This window comes from Stenella coeruleoalba (assembly GCF_951394435.1).
Source record: "Stenella coeruleoalba genome assembly, chromosome: 5".
NCBI lineage: Eukaryota > Metazoa > Chordata > Mammalia > Artiodactyla > Delphinidae > Stenella > Stenella coeruleoalba.
Window position 1 is genome coordinate 38,017,548 of NC_137150.1, and position 20,642 is coordinate 38,038,189.

The 20,642-nt window shown below is 41.7% G+C and overlaps 1 protein-coding gene and 1 pseudogene across 20 annotated transcripts in view; both read right to left on the bottom strand.

Annotated features, from left to right (window-relative positions):
• The window catches only part of VEPH1 (ventricular zone expressed PH domain containing 1), a 713,106-nt gene that overhangs the window by 183,277 nt on the left and 509,187 nt on the right, over positions 1 to 20,642 (bottom strand). For 18 of the 19 annotated variants that reach the window (XR_013828597.1, XM_079923356.1, XM_079923366.1 and 15 more), the window contains 2 exons: positions 12,228 to 12,443; positions 2,354 to 2,528 (listed from right to left, as the gene is read on the bottom strand). Coding sequence is in view for 18 of the 19 variants with exons in the window: in XM_079923356.1 (XP_079779482.1) it covers positions 2,354 to 2,528; positions 12,228 to 12,443 (391 nt within the window). In the remaining variant the exon portion in view is untranslated. Of the gene's footprint in view, positions 1 to 2,353; positions 2,529 to 12,227; positions 12,444 to 15,772; positions 15,909 to 20,642 lie in introns of those variants that run through there. The other variant, XM_079923355.1, reaches the window with a different exon arrangement.
• Positions 15,993 to 19,298, bottom strand: LOC307187037 (THAP domain-containing protein 7-like; annotated as a pseudogene). Its single transcript has 2 exons — positions 19,291 to 19,298; positions 15,993 to 16,934 (listed from the first exon to the last, which is right to left on the bottom strand). The product of its transcript is annotated as a THAP domain-containing protein 7-like (transcript).

A 20,642-nucleotide genomic window follows, 5' to 3' on the forward strand; every position in this document is an offset into this window, starting at 1 on the left:
TGTGGGGATTAAATGATTTAACCAGTATAAAATGCTTAGTACAGCATTTGGCATAAAGAGAGCATGAAATAAATTCTAGCCATTGTAGTTATTACTGTTATTATAATTATTATTGTTATCACTGAATGGATGACAATTTTGTGGGGATTCATGCACTGCCCGGGTAACTGAGCTGAATCAACCTAAGATTCTACAATTTTACAATTCTAGTCTAATAAAAGCAGATCAAATCAAATAACTCTAACACTTTAGCATTTTCTGCAGAAGTAGAAAAATGGGAGAATAAGGATTAGGATAATATAAATCAAGGAGGAAAATCGAAAGGGGAGAAAACTACATGTAAAGAAAAAAGAAATCCCAATGATGCCTCCTAAGGCTGTTTTGCAGGGGATATATGACAGAGATTTGCAGAGCAGGAAACTTACTACTCAGAGACACAAAGATCCCTTCCATTTTGCAAATCAGAGTTTGATAGGCTTATGTGAGTGATTGCAGAGTTTTACACACACATCAGTCCTAAAAATCTGACCCTGAAATATTTAGTCCCAACCTTTTATAGCTTAAATTTTCATTTATTTTATGATGATTTTCATAGTGCCAGATCAAATAAACGAAATCATTTGTTTATTTTAAATACTAGCCGTTAATTCAGAAAGCGTATTTTGCGTTTCAAAAGATTTCTTTGTCATTGAAAGTGCATTTCAAAAAAACAAAACAAAACAAATACATGAGTTAAGTTCTTGGCAGGTGCAAAGAGACAATTCCATTTTTTCCCCTCATAAATCAGTTACTTGCAAGTCTAACTATCATGGATTTAAAATGTGTGGCGTGTGTGTCTGTAATTTCTATAAAATGTGTACCAAATATGTAGTCAAGGCGGTGAAAAAAGCATAATTGTTTTCCTGGACTTTTAGCAAATTTAGATCATGCATAAAGAGGAATTAGCAGTTCAGTCCTGTAGCCAAACCCCACTGTCATGGTTGGGGTTCAGACAAACTGGGCATCTGGCAGACCACTGGGGTGGCTGGTCAGATGTCCAGGGTTGGGGGCAGGTACTAAGAGCTCTTCTTGGGAATGTCTGGTATGGTGAACAAAATCTTGGTCCTTGGTGGGCTGTAGAAATTTTGAGAACTGGTGGACTAATTTGTTACTAGCCTGACTCTTGGGTGGATAGTTGAGCCCAGGGAAGAAAGAGAGAGTTTTAGATCAAATGGAACAACATATTCTACTGCGAACTCAGTACCATACTTTGACACTGGGAGCCAAGCAACCTTGCTCTGGCTGTCTACCAAAGCCTAACACAAAGGGGAAAGACAGGTTCTCTTCCCCATCCTACCACAGTGGACTGAGGACTGGTGGCTTCTGAAACTTCAGGGGTAACAGCACAAAGGGACAGAGGCTGCCATCCCAGGCAGGACAGTGTGGGGCAAGTCCATTCCTGGGGCCTCCATGGTAGCAGTCCACAGAGTTTGCTGGGCTCAGAGTGGCAGAGATGGGCATCACCACACTATGCTGTGGCAAGAAGAGAATACTGGGGCCTTTCAGAAATACTTGGTCTGGGAGCACTTTCCAGAAGGCGGATGCTCCATTTGAGTATGTGGGCCTGTGGCAGTCAAATGTGGGCCAAGATACTCATGGACCTCAGACATTATATGGCTGGGGATATTTGGGTACCTATCAAATAATACCATATATTGCTCTTTGATCCCAAACCAAAAACAAACAAACAAAAAAAGGTTTCTGATAGATCTAAAACCAAAGGAAAACAATACAAGAAAAGAGAATATTCTGACTGCACTAACTTGATCTCTTTCATACAAATATGAAAACATTAACAGGGATGTCCTCATTTGATACTCTATGGTAGTATTTAACACAATTATAAATCAGTCCCAAATCGTGTTCACATTTAAGAGGTCTTTACACATTCTCTGGTGTATTTTATCTAGCATTTTGTGCTTTTGGAAAACAAAGGATGAAGAGCTTTTCCATCTGCCACCGACAGCAGTGGGACACATTCCACTTAGTACAGACAGGTTCTGCACAGTTGGTAGTTGGACAAGATTACCAGAAGCACGGAAAACACAGTTCTCCAAATGAGACACGAAGAGTTGAGAGGAAGCGTGCGACTCATCTAATGAGTCCAAAGAATTCATCTGCCTGGTGAAGAGACCCCGACTCAGCCAGCTCAAGTAACCTTATCCATGTTCCCCAGCCACCTAGTGGCAAAGCAGAGAATCTAACATACCTCTCAATACTCAAAGTCTTACTTTGCACAAACCATAACTGCTTCATGAAAATACTTTAAAATGATTGTTAAAACACGTCCCCAAGCTCAGCCGTTGCACCATACCTTGGAGTATGCTCTTTACTATAACCTCTGTGTGATCGGCCAGGAGGTCTGCCTTGGTAATTGCAGCCAGGGACAGGTAGTTGGACATATTCCTGCACAGTTCCTTGTTGCCTCTGTGGAGGAATTTCACTGCAATAGGGATGGCTAATGCCATCACAGGGGGCCGGTTGTAATTCTGAGGAAATATAAGAAATCAACAAATAATAAGTGGTTCATTCTTTATTCATTTATTCATTCATCCGAAAAATATTTATTGAGCTAAGCTCTCAGAGTGCAGCTGTGAAAACACAGGGCCCGCCTTATTTTCCTTGTATTTGGGAACTCTGGGAACTCTTGTTCTTGTTAGGGAGACTTCGAGGCAAACTGGCGCTTAATAGCATAGGCTAATGAGGGCCATGATAAGGAATGTGCAGGGGGATAAGGGAGCAAAAAAGGAGCGCTTAATCCAGTCTGAAGGGGGTGTCAAGGAAGACTTCCTGGAGGAGGTGATGTCTTCCCTGAGACCTGGTGGATGAAGAGGAAATGGCTGGGAGATAGCTAGGAAAGGAGTGGACAAAAGCAAAAGCGTGTGTGAAAGCAGAGAGGTGAGAGAACTTGTGCATCTGAGGAACTGTAAATAGTTCAGTATGGATGATGTGGGGTACACATGGGAAAGCTGGGGTAGGAGATGAGAGGGGGACTGGAGAGGTAAACAGGCTTGATTATGAAAGGTCTGGCACCATGCTAAGGAGTTTGGAATTGATCTTTAGGGTGATCAGGAGTCACTGATGAGAGGAATAACTTAGATTTATACTTGAGAAAAAAAACCTACGGAATGTTGAATCAGTTGCTTCCTGACTGTATGTTAAAAACTAAAGTTTCGACTGAGATTCGGAAGGAAAAAGATGAATGAACGTAAGGCTAAAAACTAAAGGAATTCTGGATCCTGAAATAATTCTCTTTTTGATGTACTTTGTGACTGAACATCAATATCCTTACATACACAATAGTGCCATCAGCATTCAATTACCTAATTAGGGAATACTATTTGGAAAATACAAATTGTTTTCTTACAAATGAATGATATGTCTTCCCTACCATTAACCATTCTAACCATCAACCCCACCCCTTAGGTTAACTATAAAGCAAAAGTTGCACAGTGCACAATTTGTTCAACTTTACATTACTACATTAGAAATAAAAAGTGGTTGTTTTTCTCTGACCGTTCATGTGAAAAATGCTTCTATCTTTCTACCCATAGATTATCCCCTCTAATACCTCCCACAATTCTAGGTTTATGGCAGGTGTTCAATAAACATTTGTCAAGTTGAATAACTAATGAAGAAAATACAAATCTATAGTGGTAGTTATGATTGGGAACACAATGTGGTGGGAAGGAGGAAGGGCAGGTGATGGGGTTGGGAAAGGGCCTGCTCGCTCCCACCTTCTTGCTTGGGTCACCAACTGCCAGCAATGGCCTCCAGTGCCATCCATTTTCAGGGCTAGTTGATTGGGCAGGTGAGTTGTTACACACTCCTTAGCAAATAGGACTTCTACGGCCACCTCCCAGGTACTTCTAATGAAGGCATTTACACCCTTAGCTTCACGGGCCGTCAAATGACTCAGACGCTGACCAACCAGAGAATCACATTTCCAAATGATAAGTTCAGGGATGGGCAAGTTACCCAATTATAATGCAGGAGCCATTCAAGGTCTCTGTGAAAGAGACTCTCTCTCTTCTGTTGTATTCAAAATGCTGAGAATGGAAGATCAAGAGTAGCTGTCAGGGCTTCCCTGGTGGCGCAGTGGTTGGGAGTCCGCCTGCCGATGCAGGGGACGCGGGTTCGCGCCCCGGTCCGGGAGGATCCCACATGCCGTGGAGCGGCTGGGCCCGTGAGCCATGGCCGCTGAGCCTGCGCGTCCGGAGCCTGTGCTCCGCAACGGGAGAGGCCACAACAGTGAGAGGCCCGCGTACCGCAAGAAACAAACCAACAAACAAACGAAAAAAACAGTTTGCCACAAATAAACAATACAGTAAAAAAAAAAAAAAAAAAAAGAGTAGCTGTCATTTTGTGACCTCAGTAGGAGAGAATCTGTATGAGATTCAAGGCAACATGGATCTATCTGAGACAAGTTAAGAGAAACATGGTGGCATCATTTGAGCCCCATGTATTAGGCTGTGCCTGAGGCCAGTTCTATCCCTAAATTTTTCTAAGTGAGCCAGTTAAGTCTCTTATGCTTAAACTTTTTTTCTTCCCAGTCCCTAGAAACAAAAATAGACCTGATAAATCCATAATCCATTCCTGTAGTTCCACCCATTTTTCAGATTCAAGGATCAGTCTGACTCCTGAGCAGAGAAAATAGGTATTCAACAACCTAAGTTGATGTCTCACCATGAAGTCAGCCATGATGAAAGCTCTGACCCTATTCCTTGGTGACGAATCATGTGTTTATGTATCAGTTCCACTCAGTAAGTCTCTGTCTTATCCTTCTTAGAGTTCCTAACACCATCTAACTATCAGAACCAGGGCCTGCAGCCAGACTTCTCTCAGATCAGGCTTTATCTAGAGTGTCTCCCCTCCTGGTAATTTAACTGTGCCTGATTAGACTGGGCCATTATTGGAGTGATGAGCTGTCAGGCATCCCTGGGAGGCTGGCTGCTCCCCACCCTTCAGCATTAGAAGTCTGCCTGTGTACTTGGCCAGGCCTTACAGAACTGTTTGCATCCACTGAGGGAAACTCACACCGAGGGATTTCCAAAAGGCTGGTGCATGATCAGGTAAGCCAATTTACTCTCTCACAGTGACAGTGTTTTCAGGTCAGACCCTTTCACACCATTAGGAAATCAGGAGCCAGATTACTAACCAGAATGTTCACTCATGGGCACAAGAGCAGATCAGAGCAAAGGAATATCTTGAGGGCTATTTCATCTACGCCATGGTGAAACCTAACGGTCCTGCCCTACAGCCGAATCCCCATGTCTGGTGATTGGAACTTTCCTCTCCATCAGACTAAGTCTCTACCCACCCTTCACCCCCACCCCCAGACAGTGCTGAGGAAATGTGTCAAAATAATGACCTCATACTGAGCATGCTGTTTTTGTTGACATGCACTTCAGACATGTGGTGTTTAGGAAGCCCGAATGATTTGTCGATTTTCTCTGTTATAATCTTGTTCTATGCCCGCTCCCTTAAGGTTACACTTAAGTTATACTCCAATTTGAACAGAGTATTTCCTAAACGCTTCCGTCTCATCTATCAATTTTCTTGGGTTGCCCCAATCTCTCCATAGTGTGTAGATTTTTGCTAGTTTACCTTTTACATGACATATCTTTGTCCCTGTCATGGTTGCCAAAGCTGTAGTTTTGAGAGTGGAACACAATCACACAATTCTTCTTAGAGCTTTCCAACAAAGAGTATCATGGCCCAGTTACTTTATCTTTTCTGTCTTTAGTCAAAACAACTTGCAGCTAGAGAAGTATACGCCTTCCATTGGAGGAAAATGTCTCTAAGCATATTTACCTGTAACGTTTTGAGAAACCACGATGGTGGCATTGGAAGTACAACTCAAGTGTTTCCTACTAACTGTGAACACTGACAGGCATAGTAAAAGATCAGTGAAAATCATATTAACAGCAACTAATGTTTTTAAACCTTGGGAATGAGCTAACGTTTGCCAGCAACAATGAAAGAACAGGCTGTCTTAACCAATTTGGTCATATGTTTTTTACAACAATTCTAGATGTCTTAGGGAAAAATAGTGGGCAGCTATTGAAGTCTTTGAAGTGTGGTTCCACGTGAAAATTATTAAAAAAATTTTTAATGTATAATATCATTATTAAAAAACAAAACTATAACACACTCAATTTTTCTGTTTTCCTCCCACATATGTCATCTGGAAATCTCTCAAATGAGAAGAGAAGTGAAACATTAAGCAAAGAGCAAACAGTTCATATAAACACCAAGTAATTGCCACCAAAGGCTCTCAATCTCTAAACAGCATCTAGACAGTTCCTAGTGTCTCAAGAGACCATGGGCACTAGTGACAGCAACAGGATATGAGTGAGGGGTTGGTAGGCCAAGGTGAGGCTGGGCAAACATGGGCCCTATGGACCTCCTTCTAATGGCTGAGCTTTGCTCTCAGGTGAAGCAAAAGGATTTGCTAATGCAGTAGATCTCAGGCCCCTGAAATTATTTTATCTCTATGATTATCTGGATCCCAGGAATGCTAATGGTATACATGCAGACAAAGCCCCTGTGATTGCTCGTACAAATAAACCACTTTAACAGCAACTGTTAATGCCAGAGCTTATGCTACATCTTGTCCCTCCATGCAGATGTGAGCATGATGGCATGTGTATCTTCTTACGCACAATTCAATACTCAGTACTCAGGGAACAATTCAGTGAAGTACAAGGTAGCAATAAAGACTTGCTCACAGGGACAGTTATATCTAGCAGTAGAAGCAAAACAAGAGGGCTTTGTTCTACAGATGCCAAGAATTCTATTTCTTGACTAGATTAGCACCAATTTGAGCTGTTGGTGGAGATTTTCCTTTGGAAAATGCACTTTGGGAAGGTTTCCCAGTGTTTTATAATTGAAAAGAATAAAGCTAAGTAAAAGAGATAGATATCTGAGGTGATAGCAACTAAAAAGCTCTTTGGTCTCAGGCCTTGAATTCAACTAAGAGCCGTAAAAGAGTAATCTCAAGAAATATTAAATACCATATATTAAAATGGTTATTTTATTGTCTTTCATCCCCATCATGGATCAGATAAATCAAATTTTGGATTTATATATAAAATGCTTGGTTCTTAGAAGCATGGCTATATATAAAATCTAAATGGCATCCACTTAAGTTTTCCCAGTGTATTTTCTGACAGGCAATAAGGGAGTGGGTCTCAGGAACCTGGGGGGTAGGGGGGTGTCCCAATCTCCTCCCATTTCATGCCCCTGTCTTATGCAGCATTAAGTGAGGAAATGGTACTGGAGCCCACTCTGGGGTGAAGCACGGCTAGTACAAAAGCCAGAGGGCAGTCAGGTCTCCTGAGCTACTCATGTGTTCATTTGTCCATTAATTGATTCATTCAGTAAATATGATCTTGAGCACCTACTATGTGCCATTCACTGTTCTAGGTGATGGGACCATATCAGTGAATAAAACTAAGCTTCTATTTTGGCCAGGGGGAGACAGGCAATGAACGATGGCTAAAATAAATAATTAAATGACAAAGTGTTGATGCTATTTTAGAGTTTCCTGCAGATGATAATGATGACAATACCAACCAGAGCTAATCCTCATACAGCACTTCCTGTGTCTTAAATATTTTATGTCTATTTTTTAATGTCTATCCATCTAATCCTCACAACAAACTCATGAGGCAGCTACTCTTACCTTCATTTTATAGATGAGGAAATTAGGGCACAGAAAGATGAAATGCCCAAGATCACCCTGCCAGTAAATGGTAAAGCTGGGATTGCCTATTGAATAAACTTCTAGATGAACATGACCAGTCCTGCCTCTGAGAGCTGAAAAGGAAATGCTCTCAACATTGCCTAAGGCATTTTGCATGCCAGCCAGGGACAGATTTTGAATCTTCATGCAGCATTAACTGGGGAAGAGGAAATAAGAAAACTGAAGCGTGGAATCAAGGTGAATGGATAGTGGGGGGTCCTTCTATAAAGAAGGAAAAACAGATACTTTCGCATTTTCCCACAGTGAATTTGGTGGCTATTTCATTCTTCCCTCCTCCCTGCTTTGGCTATCTCCCTCTTCAAATGATCATCAACAGTGTGAGAAGATGTGGAGGAAGAGATAAAAGCCAGAGCTTACTTGGCATTAGCTCTGCTAAGCGATATGGTTGGTTGGGGAAGAGGCTGAAACCACTATAACTTGTACTGAGGAGAAAACCAGGCATTGGCTCTCAACATCATGATGGTTGGTCTGTCAGTTCTCTAGAATTTCATTCTAGCCCATCAGTTATGTCAGTAATTACAACCCCCTTGAGATGCATGTGTATTTTCTTCAACCCTCTTCAGGTTTTGATTTATCCTAGAATGTAATGTGCTTTGTGGAGGGGGAGAGGGGTATCTACTCTTTCAGGATTTTTCTACAGGCAAACAAATAAGCATTGGCCAACTTCATACAGAACCCTGGTCAGAGGAAGCTGTGGTTTGAAATAGGTACTTCCAGATAGTGGCTGGATCACAAATGGAGATTGCTTTTATAATAAAATTGTTCTTCGTGAGCAGCAAGTATTGTTATGCCCATTTTACAGATGGCAGAACAGAGGCTTGGAGAGATTAAATAACTTGCCAATCTCTCACTGATACAAGACCAAGAGTATCTGATTCTAAGGCCCTCAAGCTCTAAAGCCTTTTGTTCTACCTCTCAGCATCTCCTAAGGGAGTCAGAATTTCAGACTAGGAGGTGATCTGAGAGCTCACCTGATTCATCCTTCATTTTACAGAAGTCTAAGGACACAGGGTGGGATGGCAGGATAGTATCACCCACCACAAAAGAAACCAGAACTCACAAGTGCATGCCTCATACATGTACAGATTCTGCATTGAGGAAGGTATAGAAGGTGAATTCTGAAAACTTTAAAACTATTTTGAGGTAAATGTTGCAAGTTCATACAGTTAGGACCAAGAAAAGAAAGCAGTATAACCACTAATTATTAAAAGTAGAATAGGGGGCTTCCCTGGTGGTGCAGTGGTTGCGGGTCCACCTGCCGATGTGGGGGATGCGGGTTCGTGCCCCAGTCCGGGAGGATCCCGCGTGCCGCGGAGCAGCTGGGCCCGTGGGCCGTGGCCGCTGGGCCTGCATGTCTGGAGCCTGTGCTCCGCGGCAGTGAGAGGCCTGCGTACCGCAAAAAAAAAAAAAAAAAAAAAAAAGATATAAAAGTAGAATAGGAATGGTCATCTGAAGTAGGTTTGAGCGTAGGTTGAAAAAGGAAGTTTAGGGAAAAAAAAAGGTTTTTTCTTGTGTGTGTGTGAACATATTTAGCTTCAAATGACAGCAAAGTGGCCAGAAAAAAAAAAATGTTTAAGAATACGGGCAGAAGAACTGGTGGGCCCTTGCTTGATCAGGTTGTGTGAGGCTGGGATTGCTTATCTTGGGAGGTAAGGTGGGCGGAGAGGGAATCTTTGTGTGTGTGTAGCTAAAAATGTTGAGTGGTTGACTTTAAAGTTGACCTACTGTTTTATTTTACTGAAAAAACAAAACAGAATATGAGTCATCTGGATTTCTACATGTTTCCCACAAGAACCTATTTTACAAGTAGGACAAAATCTTCTTTTCAATATTTACCGCAGGCCAAAATGTTCCCCTTAAAATCTGATTGAAAGCTAAATGCCAAAGCTCCAACCACAGGCTTGCCTTTGGTTCGTGGGAAATGACTTTCTGGGACCACACCCCTAGGGGTAGCCTGGACAAATTGCTGCACTTTGCTCTGAAAAAGGCAAGTTTACATTTAGGCCTTTCCATCTTCCATTATTACACCTTCTGCCTGCTCAGAGGGCACACAATGGACGCCCTGTGACCACACTGGCCCTACAGGTTAGAATCTCCCACTCCTGTGACTCACTTGTCCCTCTCAACCAAGACGCCTAACCCTTAGCCCTTTTCTCTGTCCTTTCCCAAAATGTCAGTGCTTGTCCTCAGGGCCCTGCTCTCAACAATCTTACAAACTCATTCTCATTGATCAGCAGTGAGTTTCACGTTTTTATTTGCTCCCCACCATCCCCTTTTTAAAGTAGGAGACATAATGCCTTACCCAGAATGAAACACCCCTTTATGTTAGACTTTGGGGCATTTTGGAAGGTCAGCCTGCTTAGTTCTCTGATCTGGGTCTCATTTCACAAATTTGGACTTTTGTACAATCTGTTTTGTCTACTTGGAATGTTCTCTCACTCCACTTTTCCTACCTGGTAAAATTCCCGATAATTGCTCATAACCCTTTCAAATTCGATCTCCATCCAGAAAGCCTTCCAGACTCTCTAGAACTGTACCAACACAGGAGCCGAGTGAACCTACTGAGCCCCTGAATTGTGACCAGTGCAAAGTAACACATGCTAACACACACAATGGATTTATGAGACTTAGTAGACAAAACAAGTAAAACATCTCATTAATTTTTACACTTATTACATGTTGAAATAATGTTTTGGATATATTGGGTTAAGGAAAATATAATATCAAATCAATTTAATCTGTTTTCACCTCTTTTTAATATGGCTATTAGAAAATTTTAAATTCCATATGTGGCTAATGTTTGTAGCTTGCATTGTATTTCTGTTGGACAGTGCTGCTGGAATCTAGACCAGTGGTTTTGAAATCACAGGGGGAGCTGGAGAATCGGGCTGATTTATGAGTTTCTGTCTGAATGTCTGTTGGAGTGGCACTTTGGAGTGAAATAATCTAGGTTTCTGATGTATTTCAATAACATAGTCAAGAATAATCAACAAACTAGTGGTTGCCAGTGGAGGGGAGGAGGGGCGACATAGGGGTAGGGGAGTGGGATGTATAAACTATTGAGTGAGAGATAGGCTCAAGGATGTATTGTGCAACACTGGGAATATAGCCAATTATTTTGTAATAACTATAAATGGAGTGTAACCTTTAAAAATTGTATAAAAAATAAATAAAATTTAAAAATTAATAAATACTCAAGATAAAAATAGAAGAATAATCAATGAAGAAAAGGTGTGTTAGGTCTTTGTTATTATATCCAAAAGCATTAATCTTCCATTAATTTCGCTGAAATTCCCATTTCCTCCCCTCCCATCTCTAACCCTGGGGACAAAGGAAAAACAGTATGATAGTGTGTGGAGACTCTTTTGTTCAGTTGACCAGTCCTGGAACTGAGCAGACAAAATGCAATATGCTTCAGTTAAACACAGACAACTGTGAGGAAAAACAGAAGAAAGGAAGCTAATATTAGCTGCTACACACAGTGCTAAACACTTTAACATAGCTGGAATTTCCTGACCTATGCTCAATAGAACACTAGTTCTGAGGGATGCTCATAAACGTTGTGTTGGGGTGAGATGGGGAAGGAAGTTACATGGTCAAATCAGACTGCAAAATGCTGTTCTAAACAATTAACCAGCTTTCTTTATTGCAGAACTTTTCAGAGCTTTTAATGTGCTATGAAACATTGTGACAGCTCAAAAGGGAAAAACTGAATTCAGTGTTTCCCAACTTATTTGACCACAGAATTCTTTTTAAAGAAACAACTATCAACATTACTGGTTGGTAAAATTTGTCACAATGTCACTTCATCTGCATTTTGTAGGGAGGAAACCGTGGCTTAGAAGTTATGTGACTTGTCCAACATTTTAATTTTAGATAATTATTTCATGGCTAAGCCAAAATTCCAAATTCATGTTTATGCCAAAGGAAAGAACTTAAACATGGTCAGAACAGGCAAATATTATTATAATGGAAAATTCACAGTACATACAGAAATGCACTTAAAAATGACTTAGCCGCTTCTCTCCACATATTCCAAGCTCACTGCCCCTCAACTCAGACTCTACCCCCTCTTTGGTCTCCTTTTCTGAATTTTCCAATGTTCCTCATTTGGACCTGGACACACAGTGCTTTACTGTTAGCTTTTTATATGTACACGTCTTATCTCTCCAAATAGATCAGAGCTTGCTGTGGTGTTACTTTGAATTCCCCTCAGTGTGTCTTGCATACAGTAGGGGCTCGGTACAACCTTCCCGGTTTATTAATTACCAGCCTGCTCAGCTTAGCTACTGATGGTTGGTGGTGTCTTTTTACAGTATCTGAATGCTACAGAAACATTGGCTCTCGGTTCAGAGACACCACGTGCTCACCTAAGCTGCCAAGCCGGTCTCAAATAGCATGATGCTGAACACTGACGTACCTGTAAAATGCAACTCATGATATCAGACGCGATTTTTGCGTGGGGAGTGTCTTCGTCTTTCCCGGACGGTCTCAGGTTGTGTTCCAGGCAGGAGTCCCAGAGCCCCACAAGGGCCTTTGCATGCTTTTCAATCGACTCTGTTTCTCTGATGGCTGTTGTGATTCGTGTGATACAGATTTCAACCACTGCTTGGTCATTGTTATTGGTTTGGTAATCCTGTTTGAAAGAAAACCTTCATGTTAAATAATACTCTGGAAAGTTATCCTTTGAAGGACCTACAAAATATGAACTCAGTCACTTAGCAAATGGGTGTGCCACACTGCGGCTTTTAAAGGATGAGGTTGTAAAGCCCAATGCAATACCTCCTTCTTTGGAGATGAGTACTTTGTGGACTAGGCAGATTTGCAAACGTGCTAAAATGGAGCAGGTTTGTACTATCCCAGATACACAGACAGGGAGCAGAGAGAGTCCAAAGGAGCTTAATTATTCACTTGCACGTGGGTTCAAATTTCAGGCTATTTCAGTTTCTAAGTTCATTAGAGGTCAGGGTTTACTTTTTGCTCTGACATTTCAGCAACTTTTGTGAAATGTTTCAAATTACTCTCCAATTTCCCCTCAGGAGTGTTCTCTCTCTTTCTGCACATAACAGAACTTATCATTTCATCTCTTCCTTTTCAATTCAAATAACTACCAAGTCCATTGTAGCTCTCCCCAACCAAATTTCCTTCCATTCTCCTATTTTAATTCTTCCTCAAATACCTAATGATCTTTATGGAGAGGTAATATGACCCTTCAAAAAATCTAAATGTGAAAAATAGGTCCATCACTTTAACTTGGAAAATCGGCCTGTGAACTCTGTGTGGTGGATTGGTAAAACTGAACACAAAACAGAGCAGGGAAGAGCTTAGACTCTTGCACCATCATGTGCCATTAGAGCCAGGAAGTGGTGGGGCTTTCCTGTCCAACTGCAGGCTCTAGCTTGATCTTTTTTCTACTCTTACAACTAATGTTGCAGTAAATATCTTACGCGTGAAGCCCTCTCCATGCTGTAGATTATGTATAGTCCAGATTCACCAGAAGTGGAAATTTCTGAGACAAAACTCAGGAACATTTTAAGGCTCATGATACATACTGCCAAACTATTTCCCAGAAAGGTCTTACTGATTTAGACTCCCATCAGTTGGGTTAAAGCGAGCTCTGCCCACTGTACCTTTGCAAGAACACAGTATTTTCAATTTTTGCTAATTTGATCAGTGAAAAACAGTATCTCATTGCTGTTTTCCTTGGAATTTCTTGATCAGAAGTAAGGTTGAATATTTTCACACGTTTTATTTGTCATTTGTATTTCCTCCTTTGGGAATTGCCCACTGTATCTTATGTCTATTTTTCCTTAAATGACTTCATTTTTTTTTTTTTTTTGGTCCTTCTTTGGTGAAATAATATCTTTTTCTATTAAGGATATTATGTCAACCTTTGGCATATTGGTTGTGAATATGTACCCTTGTTACATTATTTTTAGTTGTTTTGCTGCTCTTATTGACATGCTAAGGTTTTAGATAGCCAAATCTATCAGTCTTTGGGGACTTTATTGTTTCTCCTTTTTTAAATTGGAAATTAAAGTTAGTTAAATTATTTAGTTTTTTGAAAAGATAATACATGGACATGGTACAAAAATACAAAAGACACAAGGAAAAGATTTACACTGAAAAGTTAGTCTCCCCGTCACGTCAGTTCCCTTCCCTGGGGAAACCATGCTCACCAATTTCTCACGTATTTGACAGATGTACTCTATGCTCATACAAATCTCCATCTACATGCACTCCTTCCTTCCTCCCTCCCTCCCTCCCTCCCTTTCTTTGTGATTCCTTTAATAGCTTTTTATTAACTTCATGTTTTCTTTATTCAAAGGTTTAATAAAAATTTACCTGGAGACTTCCCTGGTGGTCCAGTGGCCAGGACTCCACACTCCCAATGCAGGGAGCCCAGGTTTGATCCCTGGTCAGGGAACTAGATCTCACATGCCACAACTAATGAGTTCACATGCTGCAACTAAAAGATCCCGCACGTGGTAACAAAAATCCTGCATGCCACAACTAAGATCCGGCACAGCCAAATAAATAAATAAATATTTTTAAAAAATTTACCTGTATTTTTTCTACATTAAAAAAACAACTCAACAACATTTAATGTTTAGTATTTTAGAAATTAATCTTTTAACCATTCACTTAGCTCTTGAGTCTATCTGGCATTTATGGAAGTAAGTAAAGATGTTCATTTTCTATGAATTAGCTCATCTAATTTTCCCATCATTATTCACTGAATAATGCATCTCCTAGTTATTGTTTTATGTGTATATCAGGTTCTAATTCAGGGCTGTCTCTTCTGTTTACTTGTTCAATTTTTTTTTTTTTTGTCTCTCGTATTTGTCATAGGTTTGCTCCATTAAAGCCACAGCAGTGCTACCTACACACAAACCTTGCCACAGTCCAAACTGGTGGGTTCCAGTCCGCAGTCTCCTGGAGCTGAGGCCTGGCCGTGCCACCAGAGGCCTCAGGATCAGCCAGTCTTGCCTGGTTCTCTGTTCATGCCAGCAGCTCCCCACCCCTACCGGGGGTGCCCCCGCCAGGTAGTTGGAAGGCCGGTGGGAGGAATGCAGGCCGACTTCTGGCCTCTCCCCACCGGAGCGGAGCCCTGGGGGGCTGGAGCCGGCTCTCCCAGCCCCTCTGTGGCTGCCTTGCTCCTGGGCTGCACTGGAGGCTCCTGCCTGGGCCAGGAAAGCGAGGGCAGGCCACCCCACCGGGTCCTTCCCTGTCCCGGCAGAAGGTGCTGAGAGTCCAGCCCAGTGCAGAAGCCACCACTCTGCCTTCCTTCTGGGAACAAGCGCCCTTCTGCCCCAGCTGCCAGGAAGCCACTTTAGGGAAAGATGGTCTACCTTCTGGGCCTTAGAGTTCGTTTCCTGCCTCTGGTTGTGCCCCGCGTAAATGCAGCACCTGCCACTCCTCAGGCCTTGCTGAAGAGTCCCGGGTGCCGTGTGCTGGTGACCGGGTGGCCCTGAGGCGATGGGAGTTCACCTGTAGCCACCTGCAAGCTAGCAGCCGGCGGTGCAAGATGCGCCTCAGCTGGCCTCAGAGTTTGGGCTCGGGAACCACCTGCGAACCCTGCTCTGCGTCCGCCTCCTGTAATGGCCGTTCCACTCTCCCAGGCACAATGTGAATCAATGAAGTTGTACTCCGAGGGCCCCCAAAAGCAAATTTCACAACACTGTGTGGCTGTTTCCAGGACTAGAAAGAATTCAGTGGTGCTCTTGGGGCCGTTGTGGCCGAGGCCCAAGAGGCAGAGGTCACGTGTGCTGTACGTCACCTCACACACTTACCTGATGACCACAGGTGAGGGGAGGCCTTCCACATTCCAGCTGAACTGAAGGAAAATGAGGACACAGGTCGAGGCCAGGATGGCTGCCCACGTGCCTGTCCCCCTGCTCCCCACAGGCCTCATCCCTGCCCTCCAGGGACCAGAAAGGTCATTTTAGGGCCCTCATTACTTGCCAAGCATAGCAGCCTCAGGAGGTCAGTAATCGTCATTCTTGGGTTTTTCCGATGAGACAGGCCTGGTGGTGAGTGGGGAGCTGAGCCAGAGAGCAGGGCTTCCTTCTAGAACCCCATTTATTTTGGCATCTGGCAGGTCTGGTGAACGCAGCTCAGGTCAGGTCCCTCTCCAGGAGGATTCTGAGTTTGGCAGAGGCTGGACCCTGACGGGCAGCCCCTCGCTCAGGCCATGCTGCGGCTTAGCTGCATGGCAAAGTCCTGCGCATGCTCCTGCAGAGTCCGGCGGGCAGCCGCCTGGGCCCTCTTCTCCCGCGCCGCCCCTGCTGCAGCTTGGTCAGCCTCTGCTCCCGCCGCTTGCAGGCCTGCAGCTGGCGCTGGGCCTTGTCCAGGGCGTCAGGTGCGGCCTCAGCCCGCCGCTTCCAGAGCAGGCCGCTGCCCACCCGGTCGCTGGGCTCATTCTGGATGGAGGCTCCGGCGGGTGGCGGGAGGCGCAGCACGCAGGCCGAGGGGAAGGCGGTCCTCGGCTCCAGAGGCGACGGCTGCCGGTTCCCGCTTGGGTGCCGGATCAGTGCTGCGGCCCGCTTCATCTGCCTGGGCGCCCAGGGGACCCAAGAGGTCTGAGAAGCGCTACTGAGGCGAGCCTGCAGCCTCTCAGTGGGGGAGGTAGGCAAAGCGGCAGCGGCTGACGCCTCTTCCGCCGGAAGGCAGGTGACGTCAGGAGGTGGAGGCGGAGAAGTTGGCATTGTGGGCCCTTAGCCCTCAGAGCAGTGCTTACTGCGTGGCGGAGCTGGCTGACTTTAGGAGGTCCAAGTGGGTAACTGTGCCCCTGGCTCCTGGTCGTTGCGCGGAACTTGGAGAAGCACTCAGATATTGTGGGAACTGCTCCCTCCTTCAGCCTGTGATACCCACTGATTCCCACCAGTTCAAAGCAGTTCTCCTCAAAGTGTTTGAAGCAGATGTACTCGGGTGCCGGGTCCCACAGGCCCTGGCCACTGGGGTCCAGGCGCTGGTAGTTGGCCAGCCACAAGCCTCGCCTCTGGTTGTCCTTCTTGGGAAGCCTGTGGAAGGAGATGCCACGGTTGCACGTCTCGCATGTGTCCCACATACACTTCCCTGCACGGAGCAGTGATGGGACGTGGTTTCACCATTGCTGCGCTGAAGTCTGGCGAGGTGTGATACCGAGCCGTTTAGCTTGTCTTCTTTTTTTAAAAAAATTTATTAATTTTATTTACTTTATTTTTGGCTGCGTTGGGTGTTCGTTGCTGAGGGCAGGCTTTCTGTGGTTGCCGCGAGCGGGGGCTACTCTTCCTTGCGGTGCACAGGCTTGTCATTGCGGTGGCTTCTCTTGTTGCGGAGCGCAGGCTCTAGCCGCGTGGGCTTCAGTAGTTGTGGCACATGGGCTCAGTAGTTGTGGTGCACGGGCTTAGTTGCTCTGCAGCATGTGGGATTTTCCCGGACCAGGGCTCAAACCCATGTCCCCTGTATTGGCAGGCAGATTCTCAACCACTGCGCCACCAGGGAAGCCCTCTAGCCTTCTTAATTGTATTTTTTCTGATCATTCTCTTGGGTTTACTAGAAAGATTTCTGTATTGTATCTGCACCTTTTATATATCTCACGGCTTATTGTGTCAGCTAGAATTTCCTAAGCTATTTCACATAAAAAGGATAAAAGAAAGAATGCGGTTTAGTTTCTGGTTTTAGTTCCTGATTTTTGATATATACAATTTTATGGCCAAAAGCAAGAAAATACTGTGTTTTAAATCATATAGATGCACCACTTTCTATTTTGAAAGTTTAAATATTTGTTTTAATTTTTTTCATGTCCTTTCAGCATCTATAGAGGTAACCAAGCATTTTTTTCCTTACTTGGCTTATGGATGTGAAGTGTTACGTTATCATATAGTATGAAATTTCCGGATATTAATCCATCACCATATTCCTAGAATGAACATCACTTGGTTTGGTGGACTGTTTATTATATTTTCTTTTACCTTTCTCCTTTGTTGGTGAGTGTATTTTTAATTTTAATGCAGCAGACTTATTACTTGTGCCAGAACTTATATAGCAAATAGGTACTTATAGAGCCAAGTCATAGAGAAAAATGGAATATTAGAGGGCAAATAAGTGACGCTGACTTTTCCAAAAATCTCTGCAGCAACAGAAAAACCGAAACCATCCTCAGGGGAGGAAAATAACAGAGAACACCACTGGGCTAAAATCACTATCTTTGGCCATAATTGTTCTTGTAAAAAGCGGTTATTTTAATGGCATCATCTTCAAATATGAAGCAGCATCATATTGGTTACTTTATGTAATAAAGGGAATATACATAAAATCAGATGAAACAGAACCAATACCATAGACAGAAGGAAGCCTGTATTCCAAATGTAAATGCTAAGATGGTTAATATGATTGCTCCATAACATTTTCTCTAAGCTCTCTGGACTCCAAGAAGAGGAGGAAATTGTGTACCACAGTGCTTCCGGAACATATAATCGTACCTGGTACATAGTTGATGCCCAGTAAAGGTTCATTAGTTTTATTCATTTATTTAATTTGTTAAAAATTGAAGTATAGTTGATATATATATCACAATGTACAATATTATGTTAGTTTCAGGTGTGTTAGTTTCAGGTGTACAGCATAGTGGTTCAGTATTTTTGCAGATTATATTCCATTATAGGTTATTATAAGATAATGGGTATAATGCTATATAGTAAATCCTTATTGCTTATCTGTTTTATATATAGTGATTTATATCTGTTAATCCCATACCCCTGATTTGTCCCTCCCTTCTTCCCTCTCCCCTTTGATATCCACAAGTTTGTTTTCTATGTTTGTGAGTTTGTTTCTGTCTTGTATACATTCATTTGTATTATTTTTTTAGATTCCACATATAAGTGATATCATATAGTATTTGTATTTCTCTGACTTATTTCACTAAGCATAATATTCTCATTGGTTTTAATTGAATAGGAAAGAAGATTTTGTTGGCACTAATTTTCAGAATTTAATTATGTGAAAAAATATATTTATGAATCTTAATTTAAAATTTAATTTAAAAAATAGGAAATAAGATAAAAGCCTCCCTTTTCCCCTACTCATTACCCTCCCACAAAGAACCAAGTTATTACTTTCTTGTGTATCCTTACAAAGACTTTATATACATATTCAAGCAAATGTACATATGTACGTAGAGAAATATATGATACACATACATACGTGCATATACATATATACTCCCCCACTCCTTATTTTACACACAAATGGTAGCAAAATGGACATACACATCTGCATCTTGCTTTCTCACTTCATACTGAATCTTGGAGATCTTTTCAAACTAACATATGAAGAGTTTCGCCATTCACGTTTATGGTAGGATAGTATACCAATGTAAGGAGGTACCATAGTGTATTTAATTTGCCCCCTATTGATGAACATTTAGGCAGTTTCCAGTCTTTGGAATTATGAAAAATGTTGCGTTGTCTAACTTCATATGCAAGTTACTTCACACTTACAGGAGCATGTGCATAGAACAAATTCCTATAAGTGGAAGTAGATTGGTGTCTCTCCATTACTCTTCTGTTTTATATTTTTTCTTGGTTGTTATTATCACTACTGTGAGTACTACTGCTGCTACACAGAGGAGCTATAGAATCATCTTGCCTAGTTCAGAAAGAAAATTTCTGATGATGTTTTTATTAAAATATTTCAACTAATTTAGGGATAACTGACATATTTATGATGCTGAGTTTCCTATGTAAGAATACAGCATGCCTCTCTACTTTTCAGGTCCACTTTTGTGTCCCTCAGAAAGATTTTAAAGATTTCTTAATCTAGAGCATGCACATTTATTCATGCAGATTATTTATATATCTAGATACTTTATCTTTCTATTGACATTCTAAATTGGTTCTTCTTGGTGACTATTTCCACTAACTGGTTATTGTTATATAAAATCTACCAATTTCTGAACACTAATTTAATACCCTACCAATTCACTGAATTCTTTTAATGTTAGAGTGTTTTCAGTTGATCCTCTTGGATTTCCAGTTATGTTCTCATATTATTTGCAAAAGATGGCAATTTTACCTCCTCCTTTTTAAACTTTTTGCTAATTTGATCTTATTAATTGTTTTGGCTAGAATCTCTAGAAAAATGTAAAAGAATTACATTATACTAGAAAGTTTTGTACAGTTCCTAACTTTAAGGAAAATACTCCTAGAATTTCTCTAGTAAGTATTATGCTGGTTTTTTGTAATGTTAAGATATATTTTATAATGTTAAGAAACAGCATAAACAGCATTATGCTGTTTTTTTATAATGTTAAGAAAGTACCAATCTATTCCTGTTTTATTGAATTTATCTTTTAATCAAGAATGGATAATGAATTTCATTAAATGCCTTTTTAGAATTTATAGATATATTATTTTTGCCCTTAGATCTATTAATATGATAAATTATAGACACAAATTTCCTAATGTCAGTTATCTTTGCATTCCTGGAATATATCCTATTGCATCCTGGGAAATTAATTTTTTAATGTGCTACTGGGTTTGGTTTATTAATATTTTATTTAATAATTTTGCATCAATATTTGAGGGATTTGTCTTTATCTTTGTCAGGTTTCATACCAACTTTATGACAATTTCATAAAAAGATTTTGGAAGATCTTTCTTATAGCCTTACTTAAATTTTTTTACTTTCATGTATTATGGCCCAAGAGAAGTGAATTAAAATTTCCTACAACTAATGTATCTTATCTTTTTTTCCTGGTATCTCCTAAAGTTTTCATTTTATGAATATTGTTGCTATATAATTTGATGCATAGATATTCTTAATCTTTATAACTTGTGAACCAAATCCTTTG